The sequence below is a fragment of the Macaca fascicularis genome, chromosome 5 (genome assembly GCF_037993035.2).
Source record: "Macaca fascicularis isolate 582-1 chromosome 5, T2T-MFA8v1.1".
Taxonomy (NCBI): Eukaryota; Metazoa; Chordata; class Mammalia; order Primates; family Cercopithecidae; genus Macaca; species Macaca fascicularis.
This window is the reverse complement of record NC_088379.1, coordinates 57,558,875-57,578,385: the sequence shown is the minus strand read 5'-3', so window position 1 is coordinate 57,578,385 and position 19,511 is coordinate 57,558,875. Positions and strand designations below refer to the sequence as shown.

At 37.6% G+C, this 19,511-nt stretch overlaps 1 protein-coding gene across 1 annotated transcript in view; it reads right to left on the bottom strand.

The window, feature by feature from the left end:
- Positions 1-411: 411 nt before the first annotated feature.
- The window catches only part of CCDC158 (coiled-coil domain containing 158), a 115,380-nt gene continuing 96,280 nt past the window's right edge, over positions 412-19,511 (bottom strand). Inside the window, exons 22-26 of the mRNA XM_045392463.3 lie at positions 19,343-19,402; positions 16,904-16,971; positions 13,566-13,724; positions 11,020-11,127; positions 412-611 (exon numbers count right to left, since the gene is read on the bottom strand). Coding sequence (XP_045248398.1) covers positions 535-611; positions 11,020-11,127; positions 13,566-13,724; positions 16,904-16,971; positions 19,343-19,402 — 472 coding nt within the window. The 3' untranslated portion in view covers positions 412-534. The remainder of the gene's footprint in view (positions 612-11,019; positions 11,128-13,565; positions 13,725-16,903; positions 16,972-19,342; positions 19,403-19,511) is intronic.

Below are 19,511 nucleotides of genomic sequence, written 5' to 3'. Positions count from 1 at the left end.
AAATGAGTCCCTGTTAGTATGCTGAAGTTTGTCCTCTGTCCTTGGTATTACACCACATCTTTCACTTTCATGTGAAAGTAGTTTTTCCCCCAGCAATTTTTTAAAGCTAAATTAGATTGAATAAAACACTTAAATTAAATTAAAATTTAAGTAGAATAAAATAAAATAAAATAAAATAGATTCTATTGTCTTGGGACCAGTAACAACAATAAAAAAATACAATTATTCCAATATATTTGAATAAGCACAAATTATATCTTATGATAAATTACCTTATAAGGTAATTATAATAGTTTATTATGTATTAATACTTTATAGGTATTAATTGTTACAATGTATAAATACTAGCTAGTAGATGTTTGAAGTTTTACCATGAGGAATTCAAGAATAGTTTATTTCAAAATAGAGTTTACAAGACAGGGTATCTTTTATTAAATTTTCACATAAAAAGAAAAAGTACACAGGGCACTAATTACAAGTAACACCACAATTAATTGGGCCTCATTCCTCTGTAAAGAATAGGCAAGCAACGAGTCATTTTAGTAACATTTTTTCCTGGTCTTTTACTTTCTGTATCCTCTTTTCTTGATTTCTGATCATTGAAGACATCGCTGAAAATGTTGATAAAACAGTTAGAATAACAAAATCCACTCAGGCTTTAATTCTACAATGTGCTACTTAAAAGATTAACTTGTTAGTATGGAATAGACATGTTCTGAGCTCAAGACATTCTTAAAAAATTGTGATGTAGCATATTTTTGAAAAGGTTGGTGTTACGGAAGAGAGCTAAGGGTAAATCTTTAGTGTTTCAGATGTTTTATTTACTTATTTATTTTGTAGAGACAGGGTCTCTCTATGTTGCCCAGGGTGGTCTCAGACTCCTGGCCTCACGCAATCCTCTTGCCTCGGTCTCCCAAAGTGTCAGGATTACAGGCATAAGCCACTGTGCCCAGCCTCAGTTGTTTTAAATGGGCATGAGAATTGTAAAAGTAATACTAATTGTAAATAATTCAAACACCTCAGAAGGACACAAAGAAAGATGAAGGTCAGTCTTTGCCTCTGCTCCCTCAATTTGCTGGAATCTGCCTCCGCCTGAGAGGTCATTCCCAGCAATTTGGTGAATATCTGCACATATACATGCATGTGCATATGTTTTATTCTTTACACAAATGAAAATATATGGTATAGATTGTTCAGTAGCTTCCTTTTTTCATATAACAAAATGTCAATAATTTTCCAGTTCAGCTTATGTTGTGTTGTAACTGCATAGTATTTACTAATATTTCATTATACAAATTATTAGGATGTTAGTAAACAGACTAAAAAAGGTTCCTTCCTTTGAAATTTCTGGGTCAAAGCGTAAATGCACTTCAAGTTTTGACAGTCCTCCCAAAATTCCCCCTAAAAATACTTGTTTTAGAATTTTCAAGAGGTGTCCCATCCCGACACTGCATTCAGCAAAAAGGTCTTTTTATTTTGTAAACAAATATATGTCTTCCATGTGGATTATTATTTGGTGGCATACATCGGATAAACTCAGAAACATATGTCATGGTGCGAATAAAAATACGATCAATAAGATAATGCATCTTCCCTCAAAAAACTCACAATAGATGTGGAGAGGAAGATGGCAGATAGGAGACAGGGCTGACATGCAGCCCCAGCTTGGATGGACAGAGAAATGAATGGAGACCGTTGACTTTTGCTCCAAGAGCCACTGCAGGAACATAACAGGAAAACCGAAAAAATTTACAGATCCTTTAAAAGCAGCAGCATGCCACTGCAAATTCCACAAGACAGGTAAAAAACTGTGAGTTTCCAAAGTATGAGAGGGGGAAATCCTGCCTCTCAACATATACCCCATTGGGGAACCTGAAAATCCAGATTATGGGAGAAGGATTTAACCTTACCTAGAACTGGAACAAATTTAGCACAAAATATAAAAGTAGAAGGAGCAGTGCGAGGGGCCTTGGAGGCACTCCCATTCTCCAGCTTGAGCCCAGGGAAGCCATCCCTAACTATATCTCACAGGGGCCCTTGGGGAAGGTGGCTGGCAGAATTTGGGAGTGGTCACAGAGTGAAAGAAGCTTCCAACTGAACTCTGTAATAATTTCAACTGGGCACAAACTCTTTTGAGCAGAACTGGGTGGTGAATGGGAAATGCTACAGAAAGGAGCACAGAAGCCACTGCTGACAGTGTGGGAAGACAGGAAGGGGCAGGTGAGACCTGAAAGCCATACTTGCTTTCTCAGTGGCAAAGTTTAAAACAGGGGCAAGGTCTGATCTGCCTGCAACCCCCAACCACTGCCCTGCACTGGCTGCCTGGAGACACTGGCGCTGTTAGCAGGGCATGGTGGGAGCAAGATTGGCCTTGCCAACTGTGTGGGAGGCTAGGTGAGGCCTATTGCACAGGCTTTCCCCAACTTCCTTGGCAACAGAGGCAGCCAATTCACCTCTGGAACATAACCCCACTGGCCCAAAAACCACCCCGCATACCCCACAGTGGCCACAGCAGGCTTCACCCAAGGAGAGTCTGAGCTCAGACCCACCTAACTCTGCCCCAATCCAATGGTATTTTTTAACCTGCCCTGGTAGCTGATCACAAAACACACAAACTATTGAGATCTTGATGGCCCCACACATCACCTGACAAACCCAAATACTTATCCTGACCAACTTAGGGCAGGCTTATATTCCCCTGTCTACTATCACAGCTTGTGCTCTCTTGAAAGTGCCACCTCCTGGCTAGAGACCAACGAACTCAGGACATTACAGTAACTCATGATAGAAATGATAGAATAACCCTGTACTAAGGAAGGAGAAAGCAGCAGCTAATTCCACTGCCTGCAATGTTCTGGCTAACCAGAGGTCCTGAGTCTGTCCATGTGAACATACCACTGCTAGCAAAATCAGTATTTGATAAACATATCTATAACCAAGGACTCTCACAGAGTATACTTTACTCCCCTATATCCTCTACCAGAGGAGGTGCTGGTATCCACGACTGGGAGACCTGAAGATGAATCACATCACAGGACTCTTTGCAGACATTTCCCAGCACCAACTCTGAGCCTGGTAGACCCATTGAGTGGCTAGAAGCACAAGAACAATAATGATCATTGCAGTCCAGCTCTCAGGAAGGCCCATCCCTTGGGCCTTGGGGAGGACACCACATTAAGGGGTCACCCTGTGGGACAAAAGAATCTGAACCTTGAGTTCCAGGTTTTTCCACTGAAATAGTTTACCGAAATCAGAAGGAATCAGAAAAGCAATTCTGGAGATATGACAAAACAAGATTCGATAACATACCTGAAAGGCCACACTAGCTTGCCAGCAATGCAGCCAAACCAAGAAGAAATCTCTGAATTGCCAGATGAATAATTCAGAAGGTTGATCAAGCTACTCATGGAGATACTAGGGAAAGGTAAAAACCAACTTAAAGAAATTTAAAAAACAATACAGAATAGGGATGAAAAATTCTCCAGAGAAATAGATATAAAGAAAAACAATCATAATTTCTGGAAATGAAAGACACACTTATAGAAATACAAAATGCATTGGAAAGTGTCAACAATAGACTAGAACAAGTAGAAGAGAAACCTTCAGAGCTCGAAGACAAGGCTTTCAAATTAGCCCAATCAGACAAAGAAAAAATAATTTAATAAAATTGAACAAAGCCTCCAAGAAGTCTGTGATTATGTTAAATAGCCAAACCCAAGAATAATTGGTGTTCATAAGGAAGAAAATGAATCTAAAAGTCTAGAAAACTTATTTGAGGGAACAATTGAGGAAAATTTCCCTGGTCTCACTAGTGATCTAGACATTCAAATACAAGAAGCTCAAAGAATAGCCGTGAAATTCACTGCAAAAAGATATTCACCTAGGCACATGGTCATGAGGTTATCTAATGTCAAGATGATGGAAAGAATCTTAAGAGCTGCAAGGCAAAAGTATCAGGTAACCTATAAAGGAAAACCTATCAGATTAACAGCAGATTTGTCAGCAGAAACCCTACAAGCCAGAAGGAATTGGGGTCATATTTTTAGCCTCCTCAAACAAAGTAATTGCCAGCCAAGAATTTTGTACCCAGCAAAACTAAGCTTCATGAATGAAGGACAGATTAAGTATTTTGCAGACAAAAAAAAAAAAGCTGAGAGAATTCACCAGTACCAAGCCATCACTAAAAAATGCTAAAAGGAATTCTAAATCTTGAAATAAAACCTCAAAACACATCAAAATAGAACCATCTTAAAGCATAAATCTCACAGGGCCTATAAAACAATAACACACAAAAAAAACCCAAGGTATTCAGGCACCAACTAGTAGGATGAACAAAACAGTACCTCGTATCTCAATACTAACATTGAATGTAAATGGCCTAAATGTGCCACTTAAAAGATACAGAATGGCAGAAAGGATAAAAATCCACCAACCAAGTATCTCCTGTCTTCAAGAGACTCACCTAATGCACAAAGACTCACATAAACTTAAGGTAAAGGGATGGAAAAAGATATTCCATGCAAATGGATACCACAAACGAACAGGGGTAGCTAGTCTTGTATCAGACAAAACATACTTTAAAGCAACAACAGTTCAGAAAGACAAAGAGGGATATTATATAATGATAAAGGATCAGTCCAACAGGAAAATATCACAATCCTAAATATATATGTACTTAACACTGGAATTCCCAAATTTATAAAATGATTACTACCAGACCTAAGAAATGAGATAGATGCTAACACAATAATAGTGGAGGACTTCAATATTCCACTGATAGCACCAGACAGGTCATCAAGACAGAAAGTCAGCAACAGCAAAAAAAAAAAAAAAAAAAAAGAAAAAAAAGAAAAACAATGCACTTAATGCAATGAACTTAAACTATACCCTAGAACAAACAGACCTAACAGATATTTACAGAACATTCTACACAACAACTGCAGAATATACATTCTTTTCATTAGCCCATGGAACATTCTCCAAGCTAAATCATATGATAGGCCACAAAACAAGTCTAAATAAATTTAAGAAAATCAAAATGATATCAAGTACTCTCTCAGACCACAGTGGAATAAAACTGAAAATTAACTCCAAAAGGAACCCTCAAACTATATAAATACATGGAAATTGAATAATCTACTCTGGAATCATCTTTGGATCAATAATGAAATCAAGATGAAAATTTAAAAATTATTTGAACCGAATGAAACTAGTGACACAATTTATTGAACTCTCTGGGATACAGCAAAAGTGGTGCTAAAAGGGAAGTTCAAAACCTTAAATGCCTACATAAAAAAGTCTGAAAGAGCACAAATAGACACTCTAAGGTCACACCCAAGGAACTAGAGAAATGAGAACAAACTAAACCCAAACCCAGCAGAAGAAAAGAAAAAACAAAGATCAGATCAGAATTAAATGAAATTGAAATAAACAAATAAAAAACAACACAAAAGACAAATGAAACAAAAAGCCTGTTCTTTAAAAGGATAAAATTATTAGACCATTAGTGATTTTTTTTTTTTTTTTTTTTTTTTTTTTTGAGACGGAGTCTTGCTCTGTCGCCCAGGCTGGAGTGCAGTGGCCGGATCTCAGCTCACTGCAAGCTCCGCCTCCCGGGTTCAGGCCATTCTCCTGCCTCAGCCTCCCGAGTAGCTGGGACTACAGGCGCCAGCCACCTCGCCCGGCTACTTTTTTTGTATTTTTTTTAGTAGAGACGGGGTTTCACCGTGTTAGCCAGGATAGTCTTGATCTCCCGACCTCGTGATCCGCCCGTCTTGGCCTCCCAAAGTGCTGGGATTACAGGCTTGAGCCACCGCGCCCGGCCAGATCATTAGTGATATTAACTAAGAAAAGAAGATAGAAGATCCAAACAAGCTCAGTTAGAAATGAAATGAGAGATGTTACAACTTATACCACAGAAATACAAAATATCACTTAGGGCTACTATGAACACTTTTATATGCACAAACTAGAGAATCGACAGGAGATGGATAAATTCCTGGAGACATATAACCTTCCTGATTAAGCCAGGAAAAAAACAGAAACTCTGAAGAGACTAATAACAAGTAGTGAGATTGAAACAGTACTTTAAAGAATGCCAGCAAAAAGAAGTCCAAGACCAGATGGATTCGCAGCTGAATTCTATCAGGCATTCAAAAATAACTGGTACTAATCTTACTGAAACTGTTTCAAACATAGAGAAATACGGAATCTTCCCTAAATCATTCTATGAAGTCAGTATCACCCTAATATTAAAACCAGGAAAGGACATAACAAAAAAAGAAAACTACAGACCAATATCCATGATGATGCTAGGCACAGTGGCTCACACCTGTAATCCCAGCACTTTGGGAGGCCAAGGTGGGCGTAACACGAGGTCAAGAGTTCGAGACCAGCCTGGCCAACATGATGAAACCCCATCTCTACTAAGAATACAAAAATGAGCCAGACGTGGCCAGGCATGGTGGCTTACACCTGTAATCCCAGCACTTTGGGAGGCCAGGGTGGGCAGATCATGAGGTCAGGAGATCAAGACCATCTTGGCTAACACGGTGAAACCCTGTCTCTACTAAAAAATACAAAAAAGGAGCTGGGCGTGGTGGCGGGGGCCTGTAGTGCCAGCTACTTGGGAGGCTGAGGCAGGAGAATGGCGTGAACCCGGGAGGCAGAGCTGGCAGTGAACTGAGATTGCACCACTGCACTCTAGCCTGGGCGACAGAGCAAGACTCCATCTCAAAAAATAAATAAATAAATAAATAAATAAATTAGCCGGGCATGGTGGCATGTGCCTGTAATCCGAGCTACTCGAGAGGCTGAGACAGGAGAATCACTTGAACCTGGCAGGTGGAGGATGCAGTGAGCCAAGATCATGCCACTGCACTCCAGCCTGGGTGACAGAGCAAGACTCTGTCTTGAAATATATATATATATGTGTGTGTGTGTGTATATATACACGTATTTTATATATATATATATCTCCATGACGAACATAGATGCAAAAATCCACAACAAAATATTAGCTAACTGAATACAACACCATATCAAAAAGATAAACCACCATGATTAAGTGGGTTTCATACCAGGGATACAGGGATGGTTTAACATACTCAACTCAATAAATGTGATACATCACACAAACAGAATTGAAAACAATAATCAAATGATCATCTCAAAAAATGCAGAGAAAGCATTTGACAAAATCCAGCATCGCTTTATAAGGAAAACCCTTGGCAAAATCGGCACAGATGGGACATACCTCAAGGTAACCAAAACCATCTATGACAAACTCAAAGCCAACATTATACTGAAAGGGGAAAAGTTGAAAGCATTCTCCGTGAGAACTTGTACAAAACAAGGATGCCCACTTTCATCACTGCTATTCAACATTGTACTGGAAGTCCTAGTCAGAGCAGTCAGACAAGAGAAAGAAATAAAGGGCATCTTTTATTGAAGAGGAAGTCAAACTATTGCTGTTTGCTGATGATATGATCCTATGCCTAGAAAACCTTAAAGACTCATCCACAAAGCTCCTAGATCTGATAAATGAATTCCGTAAAGTTTCAGGATACAAAATCAATGTACACAAATCAGTAGCATTGCTATACACCAACAATGACCAAGCTTAGAATCAAATCAAGAACCCAGCCCATTTTACAACAGCTGCAAGAAAAATAAAATACTTGGGAATATACCTAACCAAGGAGATGAACAATCTCTACAGGAAAAACTACAAATGCTGCTGAAGGAAATCATAGATAACACACACAAATAGAAACACATTTCATGCTCATGGATAGGTAGAATCAGTATTGTGGAAATGATCATACTGACAAAAGCAATCTACAAATTCAATGCAATTCCCATCAAAACGCCATCATCATTCTTCATAGAACTGGAAAAAACATTCCTAAAATTCATTTGGAACAAAAAAAGATCCCACATAGCCAAAGCAAGACTATGCAAAAACAAGAAATCTGGAGGCATCACATTACTTGACTTCAAACTATACTACAAGGCTATCATCACCAAAACAGCATAGTACTGGTATAAAAATAGGCACATAGACCAATGGAACAGAATAGAGAACCCAGGAAGAAAGCCAAATATTTACAGCCAACTGATCTTTGACAAAGCAAACAAAAACATGAAGTGGAGAAAGGACACCGTATTCAACAAGTGGTGCTGGAATAATTGGCAAGTGGCATGTAGAAGAATGAACTTCAACTCAAGATGGGTCAAAGACTTAAATCTAAGACCTGAAACCACAAAAATTCTAGAAGATAACATCAGAAAAATTCTTCTAGACATTGGGTTAGACAAGAGTTCATGACCAAGAACCCAAAAGCAAATGTAACAAATACAAAGATAAATAGATGGGACCTAATTAAATTTAAAAGCTTCTGCATAGTAAAAGAAATAAGCAGCAGAGTAAACAGACAACCCACAGAGTGGGAGAAAATATCTGCAAACTGTGCATCTGACAAAGGACTAATATCCAGAATCTACAAGGAACTCAATCGAATCAGTAAGAAAAAAACAAATAATCCTATTAAAAAGTGGGCTAAGTATATGAATAGACAATTCTCAAAGGAAGATATACAAATGGCCAACAAACATATGAAGAAATGCTGAACAACAGCAATGATCAGGGAAATGCAAATCAAAACAACAATGTGATACTACCTTACTCCTGTAAGAATGGCCATAATTTAAAAATATGACATAAGTTAAAAATATGACCAACAGATGTTGGTGTGGATGTGGTAAAAAGGGAACACTTTTACACTGCTGGTGGGAATGTAAACTAGTACAACAACTATGGAAAGCAGTACAGAGATTTCTTAAAGAACAAAAGTAGAACTACCATTTGATGCTGCAATCTCACAACTGGAGGAAAAGAAGTCATTATGTGTAAAAGACACTTGCACACACACGTTTATAGCAGCAAAATTCACAATCGCAAAAATATGGAACCAGCCTAAATGCTCATCAACCAACTAGTGGATAAAGAAAATTAGGCCGGGCGCGATGGCTCATGTGTGTAATCCCAGCACTTTGGGAGGACAAGGTGGGTGGGTCAAGAGGTCAGGAGATCGAGACCATCCTGGCTAACATGGTGAAACCCCATCTCTACTAAAAATACAAAAAATTAGCTGGGCATGGTGGCGGGTGCCTGTAGTCCCAACTACTTGGGAGGCTGAGGCAGGAGAATGGTGTGAACCCGGGAGGTGGAGCTTGCAGTGAGCCAAGATCACGCCACTGCACTCCAGCCTGGGCGACAGAGCAAAGCTCTGTCTCAAAAAAAAAAAAAAAAAAGAACGAAAATTATTATGTATCTATATATAGAGAGTATTACATGGTGTGTGTGTGTGTGTGTATATATATAGTATTACATTATATATGTATACACACACACCCCTCACCCATCTCATCCTTCCTCCGTATATATACACATACACCATATATATTTACATGGTGTATACATATATACACACATACACACACACACACACACACAAAAACAACCATGTAATACTACTCAGCCATAAAAGGAATAAAATAATGGCATTTGTAGCAACCTGCATGGAGTTGGAGACCATTATTCTAAGTAAGGTAACTCAGGAAAAGAAAAACAAACATTGTATGTTCTCACTCATACCTGGGAGCTAAGCTATGAGGATGCGAAGGCATAAGAATAATATGATGGACTTTGAGGACTTGGGGGAAAGGATGGGAGGCGGGTGAAGGAAAAAAGATACATTGTATACCGCTTGGGTGATGGGTGCACCAAAATCTCAGAAATCACCACTGAAGAACTTTTCCCTGCAACTAAACACCACATGCTCCCCACAAACTATTGAAATTTTAAAAAATAACGCTAAAACCCCACAAATTCACAATAAACTTAAAACCAAATGTTTTTCCTAATGTTTATATACATAGGAGTCTTGGGTTATCGCAGGGACTTGGAATTTTCTTCAACAACAATTCGCTAAAGCCTTACTATATTAAAAACACATGGATTCTGGAGTCAGAAATTGCAGAGGCCAAGTCCTCGCTCTACTCTTCACTGTGACTTGGAATTTATTGACTATTCTTTTATCTTCAGTTTTCTCATTTTCAAATGCTGTAATAACAGTACCCATTTCCCAACGTTGTTGTAAAGATCACATGAAGAAAACGTAAGTGAAGCTCTTAGTACAAGGCCTGGCACATAGTTGGGAAGTGCTCAATTAAGTGTTAATAGCAACTATTATTACTAATAAAGTTAAGTTTATTTTATGAAAATTTGTTCTCAGAAATGTATTTTTCTTTACCCAGCAATTTATTGTTTTCTAGGGATAGAAAAGACAGAATAACAAATGTACTTCAAAATTCATTTCTCTCTGACAAAGGCCCCTGGATTCATGAATGTGGGTTAGAAAAGTATGAACCATGAAGGCTCCCCCATATTGATGGTACTTAGAACTTATGCCCAAAAAGCTGCCGGTCTTCTGCAGATTAGAACAGTTTCTTATTCAAATAGTTTTAGCATTTTTAGAAGTGGATTCTTTTTATTTTGTGATTCATTGGGTGGCACAGTCTCTTATAGTGCTATGCTAATTTAAATCCTGTGTAAGAATAAATACCATTATTTTGCTTCCTTGCTATTGACTATACTCTTGCCTAGGCTATTATCGTATAAATGCTTGTCTACAGACCTAATAGCAACAAGAAAGACAGTGTGTGGGAAAGTCCCATGTGAAAAACCACTCAGAACCTCAAAACCACTCCTGAGGGATGGCCAGCAGGATTGTCATCCCCATTAGATAAGAGAGTACAGCAGGGCAAGAGTGACCTACCCATGGTCACACAATTAATCCAGGGGCTATTAATGGTTAAGACCCTTATATTTAGACTTCAGTTTATAGTTGCTAATTCCATACCCTTTCAGTAGGTTTATAGACAGGAGGCTTAATCTGAAAGGAAGGTGAACATTCTCATGAGCAAGGCGGATCTCTTCAAAAACACACACTGTACCTTGGTTCTTCATCTGTAAATCTTCTACCAGAGTTTGCAAGCTTTCTAGTCTGTTCTGAAGCTTCCTGCATGTTTTTCCTGTTGTTTCTATTGGCGGAGACTGTGAATCTATTACAAAATTGCTTAGATGTGATATTAAAAGTCTATTCAACATTTCCTTTTAGAAATCTTTCAATTAAAGGCCAAACAACTTTTCTTTAAAATAAAGAGACCTTTTTTTCATGACAAATTCTAAAAGAGCTATAACACTTAAAGAAAACTCTAAAACATGATTTTTAAAACAGAGAAAAATGAGTTTTATCTAAATATTGCAATGCTAGCCTATTTGATTTTGTTCAAACTAATCTGATGTATCATTATTTAACTACATAATATTAAATAAGATGGGTAAAAAGAACACTTCAAGTTTCATGATACATTCTGCATTATAAATGACAGCTTTTCGTACCAAGCCTGAGTAGTTCCACTAACTTGGGGTTTGAAGGACTATGATCTAATACAGAAACTGCACCATTTTCAAGGTATGTGAGGCCAGTGCCCACATCAGTTCTGTCACCTAATGGGAATGGTATTATATGATGGCAGAGGGTGGCATGGATGCCAACATGATCACACTGAACCTAGAACAAATGTGGCAGTGGCAACTAAAGAGGGCCTAGGAGCATGTAAGCTATTCTCTTACCAGTGTGCTGTTTTGTCAACCTCTAAAAGTACTTAATTGGCAATCTGAAGACTTAAATTTTGATCTTAATCCCTGCCTAGCTGCATAATTCTGATAATATTTTTAATGGCTAATTTTCCTATCAAAAAATACCCTTTCCATTTAAGGCAATTATCTAGGAATTACTTCAGTTTAAGAGAATGGGAAACATTTTCTTGGAGAGTTTTTTTTTTTTTTTTGAGACAGAGTTTCGCTCTTGTTGCCCAGGCTGGAGTGCAATCATGGGATCTCAGCTCATCGCAACCTCTGCCTCCCAATTCAAGCGATTCTCCTGCCTCAGCCTCCTGAGTAGCTGGAATTACAGGCATGTGCCACCACACCCGGCTAATTTTGTATTTTTAATAGAGATGGGGTATCTCCATGTTGGTCAGGCTGGTCTCGAACGCCTGACCTCAGGTGAGCTGCCCGCCTCAGCCTCCCCAAGTGTTGGGATTACAGACATGAGCCACAGCACCCGGCCAGAGGTTTTTAACATAAATAATACAAAATATATGTTTGATGAGTATGACAATAAGCAGGGGATTGGGGGTGAGAAGAAAATGCCATGCCATTATGTAACAAAAATTAATAATAAAGTGTCAAGCAGTATTGCTCTATTCCTGCAATAACCATAGCTTTAAAAGGTAACATGGAGGCCAAAGCAACTCCATCTTGGATGCTAATCTGCCAAGTTGACTTTTGATTAATCCCAGTTCCAGGAAGGCATCCAAGATTTCCAGTTTCCTTGTATGGTAGGTAGCAAGTACCTGCCATAAATTCTACCCTTAAGCAATTGTACTGTTCATCCTTTCTGAGGCATGTATACCCTTTACCTATGGTGTACAGGTCCTGTGTCTGGGGGGATAGTGGTACAAGGATCCACCACCTTGTGTGACTGTTGCGGAGGCACAGACACGGCTCCATTCTTAAGTCCCTATTAAATGTTTCTTTCTGAGAAATTGGATTTGTCAGCCTCTTTCTTCAGCCTCTCAGCTTCCTCAGTCTTTGTGGGTAGGTTTGCACAGACTTGCTTACCACAGAACAGGAAAGTAATTTTATACTTAAAATTAAAAAACATAGTAAATGAATAGCTTAGACACATAAGAGATGAAAGAGGACACAAGTACAGAAAAAAAGATGTAAAAAATGTACTAATGTGTGATTAGGTATTTTTTAGGATCTAGAAATGTGTAAGGTATAGAATTTCAAAAGACTAAGAAATAACTTGATGATAATACAACTTAGTCTAGTTTCTCTCTTACAAAAGGGAATGATGTCATAGAACACTGGGGTTGTTTGGTCACTGTCATACATGATGAGAAATATTTCAAGTTCATTCAACACATAATATTTAACTCTCACTTACTTACCAGGCATTTATTCTAAATCAAACACTTTTTTCTCATTTGTCTTATCAAATAACAAACTAACTTAAAATATTAAAAATGAGAAAATTTTGAAAAGTTTGTATGGTATGCACTTATAGTGACTAAAGCAGAGACTGAAGAAGAGTTATGATTTTAAAGAATGTAAATAAGAAAGAAAAGTAACTCACGGCATTTAAAAGAGGATCCAAAATCTTTTAATAAAATAGAGGCAAAAATGTTCATTATTCATTTAGAGAAAAAGAGAGATAATGTTTACATATAATATCAATTACATTTACTAAGGCTCACATGGTACACAATAGCTGTTCTATTTAGATAAGACCTGTTTAAGTTACACAATCAGTTAGAGCTTACACATAAGAGCAGCATGCAAAATCTTAATTCTGAGTCAAAAGAACTTAGAGTTCAGTAGTGTAGGAAATCAATTAATCACATCAATGATATCAGATCTTTCTTACCTTTAACAGAATCAGATGAATGAATAGGCTTGGCGGACCTATATTGTGATGCGGAACCTATTGAACCTTCAACTGAACTAGTTAGGAGTGAGTGCACTGGAGACTTCTTAGGAGAAGAATTGAATGAACGAGAAGCTGAGTTTTTCACAGATGGACTTGCTAAAAGTTTGCAAGAACAAAAGTAAAAGGACAGAATTAATTAAAAATAGTACACTGCACTTCTCAAAAAGTCAAGCTTTCATGAGAAAATGTTCCCAATGGTGGAGGGACAGGGGGACATTCTTCTAAATACCCAAGATTTGGGGTTGGAACTGAAAAGGGTTATGCCTTAGGAATAAGGGTGAAATAGGAACTAGACCTGCCCTTGGGATCCTGAGGTCTAGCTTCAAATCCTCTTTCTAATGTGATTAAATTGACCTGGATGCCTTAGTTGTCTACCAAATGCAAGCACGAATGCTCTCTAGAGGAAGGTAATCTCATTCATAGCATCACTATGTACATCATCTGTACAACTTTTCATATAAAACATGTCATACAATAAAAATAACCAGGCATATAAGGAGACAAGATGATATGGCAGAAAACCAAGAGGAAAAAAATATAAATAATGACATAGATCTGTAGGGTCCAGACAATGGGCTTATCAGGCATAGACTCCCATAGATTCAAGCAGCATTACTTCAGACTCCAAGTGAATTCTTCTTATAGGCATAAAAAAATAATATCTGCAGAAATGAATAAAAACTGCTAAAACAAACCAATCAAAACCAAAAACAATCTTAAAGCAAAAGGGAAAAAAAGGAACAGACTGTGTTTAAATAAACAAACTTACAGCTGACTTCTTAGTAGAAACAATGAAAGAAAGAAAACAATGGAAAGTGATATCTTCAAAGTGAAGAAAAAAATGCCAATTTAGAATTCTATACTCAGCAAAAATATTCTTCAAAAACCAGGATGAAATAAACACATTTCAGAAAAACAAAAATGGACAGAATTTCTCTCCAGCAGGTTTACATTAAAAGAAGCCTTAAAGGCATAAGTAAAATGATACCAGAAAGTTAAGTGTAAATATGTGGGTATATCTAAATGAATATTAACTGTAGAAAACAATAAAAATAATTAAGTGTGGTATTTATATTTTTATAATTCATATTTTTAATTAAAATATATGATAATTGTATGAAAGTTGGAAGGATAGTGAATGGAGTTAATATATTCTAAAGTACTGACAATGTATGAGAAAAGGTAAAAGTATTCATTTATATCAATCTAATAAGGCAAGGATAAATGTTTTACTGTCCTGAGTAATCATTGAAACAACAGTAAAAAACATATAAATGAAGTAAACCTGAAGGAGTTAACTTTACATAAATGTTCTTTTCTTCAAAATGTTAGTTCCTGAAAGATTTCTCCCCAAGCCAAAGATTATTTAAAAATTAAGAATTTGCAATTATTTTATTTAAGAATATTACATTTTGATTATAAATATACAGTCATAATTAACAATGGGGATATGTTCTGAGAATTGTGCTGTTAATTTTGTCATTGTGCGACCATCATAGAGTACACTTTCACAAATCTAGATGGTATACAGGCTATATGGTATAGCTTATTGCTTCTAGGCTACAAACCTGTAGAGCATGTTACTGTACTGAATACTGTAGGCAACTGTAACATAATGGTAAGTATTTATTTATCTAAATATGTCTAAACATAGAAAAGGTAACACACTGTGGTATGACATTATCATAGCTACAACATCACTAGGTAACAGGAATTTTTCAGCTCTATTATAATCTTATGGGACCTCTGTTGTTTATGTCATGGTCATTGACCAAAACATTATGCAGCACATGACTGTATACTGACACTAAGAAAAAAAATGAAAATTTATCCTTCTCCCATCTCTTTTCAGCTTACCTCAAATTTCTCTATTTACAATACTGTCCAGATTTATAACTACATTTTTGTTGAATAATCATCACAGTTTCATTCTTTCTCATTTATTTTGTTCTCTTCCATAAGAAGACCAATTACGTATCTGTTGGTTTGCCTCTGCCTTCCAAATATAACATATTCTGTGTAATTATTTTTGGTACTTATTTTTAAAAATTCCTTTTGTATAATTTTCTCCATGGTTATCATTTCAGTCACATCTATTTTATTTTTCATTTTCTTTTTTTTTTTTTTTTTTTTTTTGAGACGGAGTCTCACGCTGTTGCCCAGGCTGGAGTGCAGTGGTGCGATCTCGGCTCACTGCAAGCTCCGCCTCCCGGGTTCCCGCCATTCTCCTGCCTCAGCCTCCTGAGTAGCTGGGACTACAGGCGCCCGCCACCGCGCCCGGCTAATTTTTTTTTTGTATTTTTAGTAGAGACGGGGTTTCACTGTGGTCTCGATCTCCTGACCTTGTGATCCGCCCGCCTCGGCCTCCCAAAGTGCTAGGATTACAGGCTTGAGCCACCACGCCCGGCCTATTTTTCATTTTCTAAAGCTTTTCCCTGTGATGTTTTTAATGTTTCTCTTCCATTTCTAGCCTGAGTTATGCCACTTTGCTTGTCAACAAATTGTGTTGACTTTCAATCTCTTCTTTCTGGAGCTTTTTTAAAAATGAGATCATCTTATCTATAATTCTTTGGAAATTTTATGGAGAACTGTCCATCTCGATTCTTCTCCTTTTCCTTTCGTCTATTCAATATTTATTCAGCACCTGCTATGTGCCAGGAAGTCTCCAGGCACCTGGGATATATCCAGGAACCAAATGGCTAAAGACATCTGCCCTTGCACAGCTCTCGTCTTACAGGGGTGACACAGTATGTGAGAAGATGCTAAGAGTAACTGATAAAAGGAAAAAGGAGCACTGGAAGTGTGGGAAAATTGTGATTTTTATTTTATTTTAATTTACTTTTAGAGACAGGGTTTTGCCATGTTGCCCAGACTGGTCTCGAACTCCTAGCCTCAAGCAATCCACTCACTTTGGCCTCCCAAAGTGCTGGAATAACAGGCATGAGCCATCACACCGGCTGGTTGTGATCTTTTAATGCGGTGATGACAGTTAAGTCCCACTGGGAAAGTGACACCTGGGCAAAGGCTTTAAAGGAGCTGAGGTTTTAGCAACATAAGGTAACAGGGCATAAAAGCCCTAACATGGAAGCTGCCTGACATGTTCAAGGAACAGTTTGAGGGTGGATAAAACAGAATGCATGAAAGAGGGAGTAGCAGGAAATGAGGCCAGAGAGTTAACAAGGAATTGGAAGATACTGCAATGACTTTGGCTTTTACCCTCGTGGAAATGGGGAGACACTGTAGGCTCTATTTCTGTGCTTTCGTTGGAAACTCACCTGCAGATGCAAATGTGAAGCAACCAGAGGGATCTTCCATGTCTCCTGCATGCAATGTGACCGGCTCTCTGGAAGCATAAGAATGGTAATGCAAGCATTCCACTTCACAAACACAGTACTAAGATTCATAGATAGAAGCAAGCGAACACAGGCAAATGTGATGGCTTAAAATATAACCTCAAGATGGCAATCATAACCCTAAAGTCCTAAAATACTCTAAGAGGTAGGTTCAAAGTTGCATTATCTTTTTGTATTCAGAATCCATGAATATTTTACATAATGAAAATATATAATCTTCATTAGAAAATCCATTTTTGTGTACTAATAGCTATAAAATCCACAGCATCTGTTCATGGATTCTAAGAGGTGCAATTTTAATGACTCATTTAGAAATAAAGAAATCAGGCCGGGCATGGTGGCTCACGCCTATAATCCCAGCAGGTTGGGAGGCTGAGGCTGGTGGATCATGAGGTTAAGAGATCGAGACCATTTGGCCAACATGGTGAAACTCCATCTCTACTAAAAATACAAAAATTAGCTGGGTGTGGTGGCATGCACCTGTAGTCCCAGCTACTCAGGAGGCTGAGGCAGGGGAATCACTTGAACCCAGGAGGCAGAGGTTTCAGTGAGCTGAGATCACGCCTTTGCACTCCAGCCTGGGTGACAGAGAGAAACTCTGTCTCAAATAAATAAATAAATAAATATGACAACAACAACTCATAACATTAGTAGTATCAGTGTACAAAACTATAAGACATATAAGTTGAAGTAAACTACATAGTTCTCTGTGAGTTGGGTACCAATATGAGAATAATATGACAGCAGTTCTCAAGGTGGTTCCCTTTCAGGAGGTTTTGTGAGGTCAAAACTATTTTCATTATGATATTAGGTTGTTATTTGCTTCGTAACTTTCAGTCTCTCACAAATGTACAGTGGAGTTTCCCGGAAGCTCCATGATAGTTGATATGCATTTAATCACAACAGATTAAATGCATATGCAGATATGAGAATCTAGCTGTATTTTATTAACCCAGTTACTGAAATGTAAAACATGTTTTCTCAATAACTTTTTGGAGCATATGGTTATTTTTTATAATAAAGAAAAAGTTATTTTTCATAATTTCAGAACAAAGAAGTATTACAGTACTTTCATTGCTGAAGGAAGCAGATTTTTCTAGTCATGAAGAAACTACTGCAGAGCTTTAATACTCTCAGGGAAGTAGCTTCTCTTTGTCCCATGCCTAGAACTGGGCTCCAACCCCAATAGCTCAGTGTGGGTACCCAGAGGCAGCACACAGTGGTCATAAACAGGGGCTCAGGAACCAGCTAAACCTGAGTTCAAATCTGAGCTCCACTGTTTTCAAGCAGTATGACTTTGACAAGTTGCTAAGCAATCTGAGTCTTCATTTCTATGGGAAAATAATGCTTGCCTCATACATGAGATTAGACTAATGAGACAAGTCTAAATCAACTGGAAAACAAGAATTTTTATTAAGAATAATAAGAATAAAACATAGGCAGTTGACAGTTGTGGTTATTAATAGGTACGATTTAGTATCATATACCCAGGTGAGAAGGAAATAAAAACATCATTTCTTTTAGGCTACAAGAAAGATTTACACTTGGTCAGTCTGCATCCATGGGTTCTGCAATCACAGATTCAACCAAATGTGAATTGAAAATACTTGGGGAAAAAGAAGATGGCTGTATCTGTACTGAACATGTACAGGCTTTTTTTTCTTGTCATTATTCCCTAAACTATACAATATAACAACTATTGACATAGCATTTACATTGTATTAGGTATTGTAAGTAATCTAGGGATGGTTTAAAGAATATGGGAAGATATGTGTAGGTCATATGCAAATACTATGCCATTTTATATAAGGGACTTGAGCATCTGTAAATTTTAGTCTCTGCAGGGATCCTGGAACAAATCCCCCCCGTGGATACCAAGGGACAACTGCGTTTAGAAAGATTCAAATTCATTGTATTTTGATCAAGTAGCAGAGATAGTAAGAAAATATTTATAATACTATCTTAATCCATTCACTAAACAAATATTTACTGAATGGCTACTAGGTGGCAGGCATTATGCTTGGTGCTGAAGACACAGCAATGAATTAGTCCCTACTCTAACTAGATCTTAACATAGAATTCACGTTCATAATTTTTAATATATACAGAGGGCTCGGATATCTCTGTTTATTTAGGTGGTAAAAACAGAAAAGAGAAAAATAAGTTCTTCCGGGCAGTCTGTCAAAAGACAGACCTCATGATTGTAAGTAACTTGAGGACAGGGCCCATATCTGTCTTGCTCACTATATTCTAAGGGTCTACTGCAGTGCATGACACATTACAGACAGTTAAAGATCTTTTGAATTAATAATGAATAGTCGTAAAAGGGACATTTTGAAAATGGGGGCTGGTGTTTCCTACCTACTAAGAGTTTCACTTGATTTGCTTCCTTCAGTGGAGTCCCTCAACGAGTTGTTGCTTCTGTTGGTAGAGGGATGGGAGAAATCACAGCTTACACAACGTTATTTTCTTATCAATATAACGAAAGTTTGTGAGAAAAATAATGTATTCTTATGTAGGGTGAAATGAT